General features: G+C 54.2%; 1 protein-coding gene across 1 annotated transcript in view; it reads left to right on the top strand.

Annotated features, from left to right (window-relative positions):
- The first annotated feature begins 9,179 nt into the window (after nucleotides 1-9,179).
- Nucleotides 9,180-12,291, top strand: part of PDE2A (phosphodiesterase 2A) — a 35,738-nt gene continuing 32,626 nt past the window's right edge. Inside the window, exon 1 of the mRNA XM_023758773.1 lies at nucleotides 9,180-9,215. Coding sequence (XP_023614541.1) covers nucleotides 9,186-9,215 — 30 coding nt within the window. The 5' untranslated portion in view covers nucleotides 9,180-9,185. The remainder of the gene's footprint in view (nucleotides 9,216-12,291) is intronic.

Genomic DNA, 12,291 nt, shown 5'->3' on the forward strand with positions numbered 1-12,291 from the left:
AAGGATTTTGAAGGATTGCTCAGGCTGCAGAGTGTGTGGGGGAGGAGTTGGAAGGGCTGAGAGGAGGTGGCCAGACAAGTTGGAGGCTACTGCAGCCCAGGCAGTGGAGCCTGGGCTAAGGGGAGGGGAGAGGAGTTGGAGAGAGATGGATGGACTCTGGAGATATTCGGAAGGTAGAAACGATAGAACCTGCTGATGAGCAAGAAGAAGAGTCAGAGGGAAAATGGAGGATGGCTCCCAGGTTTCTCACTTGAAGAACCAAGTGATGGGTAGAGGAGATGTTACTGAGATGGTGAAGACTGTGGGAGGGCCAGGATCAGTGAGACGGGAGAGAGCAAGGAGGCAGAAATGGAGAGTCCTGTTTTGGACATAAGTCAAACACGCAGGTGAAGATGTCCAGTGGGCGGCAGAGGCCAGGCGGGGGATATATTTGGGAGTTGGCAACCATAGCTGGTCCATTAAACCATGGGTCTGGCTGGGATGACCCAGGCAGAGGTGAGGACTGAGCCCTAAGCCCTGAGCCCTGCCTACTCCAGCATCTAGAGGCCCGGAGGTATGAAGGAGCAGCAAAGAGACAGAGGAGGAGTGGCCAGGGAGGCGAAGGTGTGGTCAGGAGTAGAGGGGAGGGTTCAAGGTGGGAGGATGCTGCTGCCCTGTGGTAAGGTGGGGATGGGGAGGCTGTGGGACTGGGCCGTGTGCACCAATCTGCCTGACAAGAACTGTCAGTGACAAGGTGGGGCCAGAAGCCAGATAGCCTGGGCAGATGGCGAGAGCGAAGTGAAGACAGAGCGTAGTCAGCCCTTTGAAGCGTTGGGTGGTGAAGGGATGCAGAGAAGGGGGGTGGACGCTGGAAAGAGGTGTGAGGTCAAGGGAGAGTGATTTTTTTTTTATTATGGACGATTTTAAACACAATAATAGAGGGAATAATACAATCAACTTGCCACATGCCCGTCACCCAAATTAAACAGTTATCAAGATTTGAGTACATTTAGTTCATCTATCCCTCCTTCCTCTTTCTTTCCTAAAGTACTTTATTTAAAATGTTTAAGTTGTGGTAAAATGTACATAGCCTAAAAATGACCGTCGTAACCATTTCTAAGCGAATGGTTCAGTTGTGTTAAATATGCTCACATTGACGTGTAACCAGTCTCATCCTGCAAAACAAAACTTACCCCATTAAAAACTCCCCTCTCCCCACCGCTGGCCACCACCATTCTACTTTCTCAGACAGTAGTTGTCCTTTTGTGACTGGCTTATTTCACTTTGCATAATGCCGTCAAGGTTCATCCATGTTGTCGCCTGTGTCAGAATTTCCTTCATTTTTGAGACTTAATAATATTCTATTGTATATATGGGGTGTCCCAAAAATGTATACACACTTTAACAGCTGATAACTCACTTAATATTCACTCCTTTTTAGGTTTAACTGAATTGAAATAATGGGTGAAGCCAGACTAAGCTTTGGACAAAAAAAAATTTATCCTAAAGTGCCACTAGACTTCTTTTTTATGGGGACACATAAAAGATAAAGTTTACTGTACAAAACCAGCAACAGTCGATAAATTGAAGGCACACAAATAGAGAATGAAATGATGCTTGATGTTTGCGATCCCATTGCTTCGAGTCATCAGCAATGCCTGGACCAGAACGGTCATCAGTTTGAAAACAGGCATTGACCAAAAAAATTATTCATTTCTGTAGATTCTTTTAAATTTTGAAAATGAACTGGATGTGGATAAACACTGATTTTATAATCATTCAAAGTGTGTACACACTTTTGGGACACGCTGTATGCACCACATTTTGTGTATCCGTTCGTCCATTGGTGAGCAGGTAGGCTGCTCCCACCTTTGGGCTGTTGCGTATTATGCTGCTATGAACATAGATGTGCAAATATCTCTTCAAGATTATGCTTTCAATTCTTTCAGATAGATATTTCCAGAAGTGGAATTGCTGGATCCCAGGGAGATTTTATTTAAAATGTTTGAGGAGCACCATACCGCGTCTGCCAGCAGCGGTACCTGTTTACATTCCCATCAGTGGTGTGCCCGTGGGGTTTCCGTTTCTCCACATCCTCGGCAGCACTTGTTATTTTCTGGTTCTTATTTTTGATGGCAGCCATCCTAATGGGTGTGGGGTGGCACCTCATAGTGGTTTAGATTTGCATTTCCCTAATGATTAGTGATGTTAAGCATCTTCCGCACGTGCTTCTCGGGCATTTGTATATATCTTCTTTAGAAAAATGTCCATGCAAGTCCTTGGCCCATTTTTAAACTGGGCCGTTTGTTTGTTTTATGGATGAGTTGTAGGGCTTTTAAAAAACGTATTCTGACTATTAACCCTGTATCACATAAAAGGTTTGCCAATATTTTCTCCCACTTCATAGGTTGCTTTGCTGAAGTTTTTTAAAGTAAATCCCAGACATCATGTCATTTCATCAAAGATGGATTTTATTAGGGTCAGAAGGTCCTGAATGACATTGAAATGTGACCGAGCAACTCAGAGCCAGCTTGGAACTGAGTGTACGGTGCTGTGTGAGGGGGCTCTGTGGGCTTTGGGGACGTGGTGTGTGACTGGGGATCGGGCACCCTGAGTGAGGGTGGGAGTGATGGTCTCACTGTGTGAGGCCTGTACTCCGGTGATGTGTGACATGGGGACACCGTGGGGGATTATGGGACATGACACAGGAAGGTGACAGCAATCGTGTTCCTGGGTGTCGTCCTGGGGGGATGAGCGGGACACAGAGTGCGACAGTGTATATGGTCTCGATCTAGAGGGCCGTAGTAAGCGGATGTTTTGTCGTAGTTAGTGTGTGTGTGTGTGAGATCCATGTTGGACTAGCCCAGCGCAGCTGCTGACCATCAGGGGGAGGACAGACAGCACGGAGTGGACAAGGACAAATGCCTGATGGGGACAGAAATGGTGCCTGGGTCCAAGCTGGAGCGAGGCCCCCTCCTTCCTCTGAACTCCCCGGGAAGGTCTCCTGGAGGCAGGACGGGAGCAGGTCAGTGGGAGGCCGTGGGTACCGGGGAACAGCAAGGGCGGGGTGTCAGACAGCCCTGTCTGGCTCTGACAGTTAGCAATCGTTTTGTCTTTGAGCCTCAATTCCCTCAAGTGGAAAATGGGGCTGTTGGGAGGATTATATGAAATAGTGCTTTTAAATGAACAGCACCCGGCGCTAAGCACATGCTCAATGGTCTCTTGAGGAGCACCGTTCCTCACATCCCTCGGCCCAGGCACCTGGAGTGAGGGGAGCGAGTGGGTGTGCAGAGGGGTCACTGAATGACTGATACCGTATTCTCCTGCGCCCACAACCCTTTTGTCCCTGCTCACACTGTCAGCACCTCCCCCCTCGCTCCCACACCCTCCCCTCCAGGCTCCTGCCGTCTTCACCCGCTGTCAGCCTCCAGCCCAGGCTCCTACAGCCTCATTCAATTAGGCCGATGCAATTTACTGAAGAAAAAACCCATAATTTGGTTAATCACACCACTAGGGGATCTGGCCAGGCTGGGGAGGAGGGGGTGGGTCCTAACAGCTGAGGGCACAGGTCTCGACATGCCTGTCTCTCAGGACCCCACCCACTCCCTTGGACTCCCTTTGGACTCCATTTAGGAGCCAACAGAGTTCAAAGCTTGGGTCTCCCCAACTCCAACTACAGAGAGAGGTTTTGAAACAGCTTGGACTGACCAGGGTCACTCGTGCCCTGGGAGGGTCCCTGGTCTTTCCTATGCCTCAGTCTCCCCATCTGACAATGGGCCAGGAGAGGAGGGGGTCTCTGAGCCTCCAGCCAGCCCAGCTGGACTTTGCAGCCCAGGTCTGCTCAGCCCCTCTCATGGCTTCAGGAAGGCCTTCCTTCTCTTGGGCTTTGGGGATGGAGCGGTAGAGCATGGTTCGGAGGGGGTGGGTGTCCTCAGAGCCTCATCTGGAACAGGTCCATCCAGTGCCAGTGTCAGGGACCCTGTAGACCCGGCTGCACACCTGGATGGGGCAGGAAGAATGGGCTGCTGATTCTTGGTCACCTGAGGGCCGCTGCTTCTAACCTCGCAGGTTGTACCTTGCACAGGGGCTCCCACAGAGGTGGGCGGCACTGACACCCAGCCCGCTTCCCCCACCGCCAGTCCTCGCCCCTGAGGGCTGCATTTGCCCAGGGGGTTGAGCTCACCTCTTTCTAACTTGCTCAGAGGTGGCCTAGTCCCCTGCTGGGAGCCAGCTTAGGCAGGACTTGTGTGGTTCCCGTCTTCTCAGCAGTGCTGGGAGAAGGCACCATTTTATAGATGAGGAAACTTAGCCCAAGAAGGTTAAAGACCCGTCCAGTGCCACGCAGGTGACGTGTGCAGAGGTAACGGGGGAACCTGGGGAAGGAGAATCAGACCCACCACATGCACTGAGCCAACACTCTCAGACATGCACTCAGCCACTTATTTGGAGTCAAAACCAGCCACGGGTACACACCCTCCCTCAGACAGCTGCACACTCACAGGGCACACCCAGGCTCACATGGACACGGACACAGGCTGTGACAGTCACAGCACACGCAGACGGCTCATGCACAGATGTGGACACAGGGGTGCTCACACATTCACACTCACACACATTCTCCTACAGAATCCCAGGCCCACGTGCTTTCACACAGACATTCTCCTAGTGACTCAAGGGACATAGTCTGCTTGGTCACATGATGGCCCCAGGGACATGCTTTATGGACGACTAATGGGCAGGTCACACATGTGCTTAAGTCTCCAGCAAAGCAGGAGCTCCCAGGGAGTGAGAGAAAAGGTCACTTTTGATGAGTGCATCAGTTTCGATGGGAGCATCCGGAATTGGGCAATCGAAAGAAGTCATACAAAAGCGATTTTAATTTTCAGTTCCAAGACAAAACTTATACAAGGTCTGTGGGGGCATCGTCCTGGTTTGGGGCTGTGTTTCGGGTTTCTGTAGGATTTGCACAGCTTCACAGGCACAACCATCGCATGAGATCTCCTGGGCTCACGTGTTTACCCAGCCCTGAGGTGTGTGCGTGTGTGTGTGTGTGTGTGTGTGTGTGTGCCTGCTCCGTGGCTCCCGGATCCTGGGATGTGAGGAGAGAGTAGGGAGAAGTTCCAGAGACTCCGGATGTTTGTTCTCTGGCTTCCTGGGCCCTCCAAAGGCAAATAACTTTGGATGCCAGGCTGCTTGCCAGGGTGGGGTGGGCGGGGTGGTGGGTTGTGTGAGGAGCCTGCCCCTGCCTCTGAGCCCTGCTGATGGGGACCCCACACAACGATGCAGCAAGACCGAGGTCCATGGCCAGCTCCGGTGGGCTCGCGGGCTCACTACCTCCCCTCTCCGTGGCTCAGTGCCCCCATCTAGAGAATGGGGGCAAGGAGGAGGTGGGACTGGATGGGCTCTCCTCTGGAGTCTGAAGTTGAGAGACTCCAGGCCTCGGGTGCAGAAGAGAAAACCCAAGCTGGGGTGGGGAGAGGGTGGGGCCAGTAGGATGCAGATTTCAGGGCAGGGTGCAGGGCCCCGGAGCCTGCAGTGTCTTTCTACCATATCCCCTTCCCTGGGCCTCAGTGCTACCCTCTGCTCAGTGCCAGAGGCTCAGCGCTTGCTGATCTGCCCAGGAACAGTGCAGAGAGGTGAATGCTGGAGGGCAGGACCAGGGGAACAGAATAGCACAGCAGGGATCAGGCACTGGAGCAGGTGGACTAGGGACAGTCCTGGAAGGACAAGAGGGAGAAGAGAGGACATCCCAGTGCAGGAGATGGAAATGGAGGGGCCCAGGCCTGGAGGTGGGAGGGGCGAGGAGGTGCAGGACTAAGGCTGGAGAGGTGGGAAGAGGCTCCAGCTCAGAAGCCTGGATCGTGGGAGTCACAGGAACAGCAGTAGTGCTGTCCAGGTGCTTAGAGCTTTACAAACAGCTCCCAGCAAGGCCTGGGCGCTGAGGGCCTGTCCTGGGCGCAGGCGCCATGACATTCTTATGCAAGGGAGGGACACAGTCAGACCGACATTGGATTGCAGGTAGGGATGGGGGGCAACTCATAGAGCTTTCACTCTGGGGGACATCATGGATGGGAGCCCAGAGGCAGGGGCATGCCTGAGATGAACCCTGCCCCCAGATTCCTCACGCCAACCCCCAATACAGAGGGCTATTCTTAGGAGCAACACATTCCTGCAGGGCAGGGAGCAGGAGGGTGGCCAACACTTAGTCTAGAGGGAAAGGGTGGACCCCATTTCTTCCAGATCTGGCTTGGTCTTCAGGGACTTCCCCTCAGTGGGCGAGGGGGCAGGAGGCTATATGACCCTGGCCATGTGACCCTCCCCAACCCCTGTCCCCAGGGTCTGTCCCTCTGTCTCTGAATTGGTTCTTGTCTATCAAAGTCTCTTTCTCATACCCCCCCCCCCCCGCCAGGATTTGGGGAACAGCTGGGCTGGGCCAGGCCCTGAAGATAGAGCCAAATACAGTCATGAAACTGAGCAGTGAGGCAGTGGGAGAGACACATGACACAGAAGAACAGACAGCAAGAGGGACAAACATGGAGAATCCAGGGAGACAGAAACAGAGACGGGGACAGCCAAGCTCACCAAGACCTTTCCCCAGGGCACACACTACCTGGCAGCCCCCCTGCCCTGCCCCTGCCTCGTTCCTTGCGCACCCTTGGGGACAGGGAGCTCACCCTTCCCTACGGCTTAGGCTTGTCTTTTGTGGTATGACTGACTCAGAGCAAGCTTACATCTGCCTCCTTGTGACTGCCCGCTGTGCCTAACTGCCCACATGGACCCCTGGCCAGGAGTCTAGGACGATAGAGGCATCAGGTGCAAGATGAGTGGGACAGCAGGGACGAAGGGATGCTGGTGGAGTGCCCTGGGAGGCACAGTGGCATGGAGGAGAGTGTGGGCAGTGGGGATGGAGGCGCTACTGGCTCTGTCGTGTGGAGGCAGCTGAAGGTGGGGAGGGTGCAGGAGGAGCCCTGAGCCTGTCCTGGTCCGCTTGATCTGAGGTCTGCCTCTTGGGCCGTTTCCCCCTCCCCTCACCCAGTTCTGCCCACTCTGGCTGCTCCCTTATCCCCTCCTTTCCTGACCTCAGCCCTGTGCTGGGGACTGAGGGATCCCAGTGAGCCAGGCCTTCAGAGATCTGAGTGCTCACACAATTCCTTCCTTCTCTCCCCAACTTCTTTCCCCTTCCCATCCCTCATCCACCCCCAAACCTGGGACAATCAGGAGGCCATTTTGGAGGAGACAGAAGCTAAGTAGAAGCTGAGACCGGCTTAGAGAGGATGAACCTGGGAGGAACTAGTTGTGACTCCTAGAGGGGACCAGGTCTTTAAGGTGGGGACCCTGGGGGGGGGGGGGGGCGGCGCCAGGACTGGGCTCAGGTGTATTCTACAGTGCACGTGTCTCCAGTGTGGCTCGGAGGCTGGAGACGCGGCCCTGTTGGAGTAACAACTGAAGCTGGAGTCTGCGAAGGGTGGGAGGAGGGAGGAGGAGCGGTGAGGGGAGGGGAAGTAAAGGAGGAAGGAGAGGAAGAGAAAGATAGGGGGAAGAGAGGCCCTTCCATATGTCCTGGTCCCAAGCGGGCCCGCTGTCCCACCAGATGGCCCCAGTGTCGTATCTCACGCTCTCCCCTCTGCACCTCCTCTGGGACCTTCCCTGAGAAGGCTCCCTCCTGCACTTGCTGCCAGAGAACGGGGCGTCCTCTCCTCTCTCACCCTTAACCTCCTCACCTAGAAAATGGGTTGGTCAAGCAGGCACCTACCTGCCAGCATTTGTGGCAGGATTAGAGGTAGTGCCTGTCCCGGGGTCTTAAATTGTGGCCTCTGGGCCAGCAGCACCCTCATCATCTACGAATGTTTTGGAAATGGGAATTCTTGGCCTCATCCCAGACTCACTGCACGGGAAACCCTGGAGGTGGAGCCTGGCAATCTGCATGGCAACAAGCCCTCAGGGGATTCACATTCAAGTGTGAGAACCACTGGTGGGCACTTCTGGCCACAGTAGGTGCTTGAGAATGCTGCCTTCCCTTTCCCAACGCCATGCAAGCAGGGCACTGACATTTGAGCTTGTCCAGCTGTGGCCTGGGTCTCTCTCCTTCTGGTTCCTTCAGATCCAGTCACAGAGGGTCACCAAGCCTCTCTCCTCCATTCTCCTGCTGCTGGTCCAGCTCAGCCTTGTTGAGGGGAGGTCTGGAGCTGTAAGATCTTAGTTCTCCTGGGCAGCTCTTCTCTGAGTATTTAAGGCACCATGTCTGTTAGCTAGCTCCTTGGGCAGGTGGCAGACGTGGGCGGTGGCGGGGTTGGGCCGCCTCTCCCACTTCCTTGTAGAGTCTCCAAGTACAGGGCTAGGCATGCTGCGATGGCTGTGAGAGTCACAGCATAAGCTTGGGTGCTCGGGCTCAGGCTGGGGTCTGAGGCCCAGCCAAAGGGGGCTACTCTGTCCTGGGTCCCCAGGGGGCCTCCTTTGGGGGAGTTCTGCTAATCACCCTGATGGGAGCATCTGGGCTTGCTAGAGCCAGGCATGTGCTGGGCATAGAGACAGATTTCTCCTTTGTCTCTGAAGACTGTTCTCTGGAGGATAAGAGATTGTGTATATTGCCCACCAGAACAGGAGGCAGGAAGCAGAAGAGTGTAGATGGCATCTGCCTTGGCACCCCTGGTTTCTCCCAATGGGGCTGACTTTCTGGGTCCCCCCATTCTGTGGATGCTCATCTTGGGTCAGGCAGTTTCTCCCAAGTCCTCAAGGTGACTACTTGGAGGTTTGGGGAAGGAGTGGGCGGGACCGGAGTGGGCAGGAGAGAGATGGCAGGAGAAGCCAGGAGAGGAGCCAGGATCTGGAGGTGGGAAAAGACATCGAGACTCTTGGAGATGAGACGGGAGAGCAGCCTGTGGAAGAGGTGGACCTGGCCTGAGGGAGACGCGGGAGGGAGAGATTCCCTCGGAGAGACTGGAGAGATAAAGTCTGAGAGAGACACACAGCCCCGGAGGGAAGGAAAGAGGATTAGAAAGGGAGAGGGGCTCAAGGTCCTGGAGGGTCTTGAAGGAGCCCCCCTCCTCAGAGAAGAGGACACCAAAGTCCGGCACACAGGGGACCTCACATGAGCAGAGTTGGAAGAACCAGTATGTATGGCTCGTCCCACTAACACAACTTGTCTTGGGAGGCGTTGAACTACTGGGTTTGATGTGATTTTGGTGTTTTATTTCTTCTAGGCCACCATGAGGGGCACTGTGAGCTTCCTTCCAGAGGTGTGGGGGGGGGGGTAGTTTTTGGCTGCAGGGAGAGCAGGAAGTAGTTTGTGGAGGTGGAAAAGACATAGAAACTCACAGAGACAAGACAGCAGAGCAGGCTGTGACAGTGGTACTGACCCTCAAGAAGGGCATTAGTCCCTTACGCCATCAGAAGGCATCAGGCCGAGGTCTTTGGCTTCATATAATCCTAGGCATTAAGGAGTTAGAAGTAATTTAGTCCAGACCTTCTCCACGCCCAGGCGAGTGCAGAGATGCTGGTCCAGCCCCAACGCTGGCCCCAGAGAAAGGGACTCCTCCGGAACAGAACAGGCTCCCTCTCTCAGTACCTGGGGTGGGAGACTAGTGAGTGGGAGTGGCACTGTCTACGGTGCTGAGTGGCCCTACCTCCAACCACAGAGCTACCGGTAGGGCTGGAGAAAGCAGGGAGTCTCACCCACCCATCCACCCTCCGTCTGTCCATCCATCCATCTGCATTGAACTGAAACACAAAACCATAGAGCTATATGTTGCAGAGCTGGAAGGACTCATTTTTACTAACGAGGAAACCGAGGCTCAGAAGACCCTTGCTGATCGGCCACACAGAGCTTCTGTAGTCCATCTGGGGCAGGACTGGAAATCGCTGCTTTTTTTCTGTGCACCACAAATTCTCCCCTGTGGTCTTGGAAATTGCCTGGTTGTTATGCTGACATTTATATAGACGTTGGTTCAAAAAAGCTTCGGAGGCAGGAAATGTGACCTTCACCCCACCCGAGCCTGGTGTGCGCACACGTGCGTGAGTGCATGCGTGCACATGCCTAAGTGCCCATTTGTATATATGGTTGCATTTCTATTCGTGTGTGCATGTTTGTGTGAGGTGTGTGCATATATGTTGGGCAGTGGTGTGTGCATGGCGACATGTATATGTTTGACACGTGTAGATGTGCATGAGAGCAGAGATGGCTCTATTTGAGCTTCCCTTTCCTCTTCTTTCTAAGATTGCTGGGCTTCTAGCCCTTGACTTGAGCCTTGTCAGTCCCCCCCCTTCCTCCCATTGGGGGATTCCCTCACTTCCATGCCCCACTGATTCTCTCCTCCCCTCACTGGGCAGCGCCCTGCTCTCCATGCCCCACCTCATGGAATTTGAGTTATGTCCCCCTTGAGTTGATGCAGTGGAGGTGATGCTGCTTTGAGATCTGTGGAAGGTCCAAGGAGGAGCAAGCCTTGAAGAACTCTTTGAGGGCAAGGTTGAGTGGCCCTTCCCAGCCATGTTCCTGCACCCAACACCCTCCAGTCCTGGGGTGGGCAGGGCAAGGCCAGGAAGTGGATGGACAGAAGGATGCCAGGCAGAGAGCCCCAGACCATCAGCCTGTCTGCATCCAACCCAGTCTGGCTGGATGTGACACCCTCTCCCTGCTGCTGCCCCAACTCTCCCGAAGTTTCCTATCTCATTCTCCCATCCTTGCCATTATCCTGCCCTTAGCCTGAGGAGTCACAGAAAACTGACCAATCAGAACAAAGGCCAGACAAGCACCCACCAACACCAGTAAAGGACAGGTCAGGGCATCCCCCAATCCAAATAAAGGACAGGCCCAAGAGCCCACCAACGAGAACACAGGAAAGACTATTCTCTGTAAGCCCCCTGAGGAGGGGACTGGGGGGCAGGTGCAGAACAGAGCCTGGAGAGCTAGAGACTTGGATTCTGGACTTAGCTCGGCCTTGACCGGCTGGCTGACCACAGAAGGGGCCTTGCTTCTCTTTGAGCCTCAGTTTCCTCATCTGTCAAATGGGGACACTTAGCTGTCCCAAGCCTGTGGCTTTGAAAAAAAATTCCCCCTACATCAGTGCCTATATTCCATTCCCTCTCCTCCAACTTCCACAGCACACATATCCAACTGCAGGGCAGGGCTCCTCAGCGCTCACCTTGTCCACCCCCTGTCTCCAGCCGGGAGCAGACCTAAGCCAGCACCACCTTCTAGGACTCTCTGTTGGGAACCACTCTGAGGAGCCTGGGTTTGCAGATGCTACTTCAGATTATATGAGGCATCAGCTCTTCCTCCCCTCTTTAGTCTGCAGATTGACCCCTAAAGGCCACCATAGCCTGCATGTATACGATGCGAGCAGATGTTTTGAGCCCTGGCCCTGCGACTCTGTGGGAAATGCATCCATGTGAGCCCGCGCGTGTACCTGGAGGGAGTCTGAAGGCACGCTGGGGTGTTTCTGCGAGGGTGTGAGGGCCTGTGGCTGTGCCGCCAGGTGTGCATGGTGCTGAGGGTGTTGCCTTGTGATGAGGAGCGCCGAAGGACAATTGATTCGATCTGGGAGTTGTACTGTTTGGAAGCAGCAGCTTCTGTTGTCCAAGGGCAGAGACATATCTCTATGATCAAAATGCGTCTTCATCCTTGAGCAGTAGCAGGGATCAAAGGGAGGCTGGGAGTTGGGGAAAGCAATGCCAAGTGAGCATGCGGGAAGAAAGCCCATTGCTCCCCCCTCCTGGGAACACAGGACTGGGAGGGAGGAGGGCAGGGAGGAAACTGAAGCCAAGAAGATGCAAGGGTGAAGTCTGGAGCTGAAGTCTGGGCCCCAGTGCAGGACTACTCTGTGTAGCCTCTCTGACAAAATGGGCAATTAGCCCGTCGTTGCATAGCCTCAGGGATGGGGAGCTCACTCCCCCCCTCTCTCCTGGTGGCCTCCGCCTATGTAGGATGGCTTTGCCTGGAAGAAGGTCCTTCGTCCCATTGGACCAAGGGCAGCCTCCTGCGAAATCTTATGGATCTCCAGGCCATCCCTGGGGCCACAGAGGCCAGCCCCCTGCCCAGGAGAGCCTGAGAGACTGGAGTTGAAGACTGAGACCCCTGAGTCTGCTCTGCCTTAGGCTAGGTAACCCCAGGTTCTTCAGTCTTAGTCATATGAAGGCCTTGGTTTCCAGTTCCCTCCTTACTCTGAGTCTCATCTTGTCCTTACCTGAGACACAGTGCACTGGGGTGGTCTGATCAGACAATAGGAGTAGGGTAATTGTCATCTTCTCTATTGAGGTTAACAAATCTTTATCAATATGGCCTGCGGGTTTAGCATTTTAATTTATTACCAGCCACAC

Source organism: Myotis lucifugus, unplaced genomic scaffold (assembly GCF_000147115.1).
Source record: "Myotis lucifugus unplaced genomic scaffold, Myoluc2.0 scaffold_138, whole genome shotgun sequence".
Lineage (NCBI taxonomy): Eukaryota > Metazoa > Chordata > Mammalia > Chiroptera > Vespertilionidae > Myotis > Myotis lucifugus.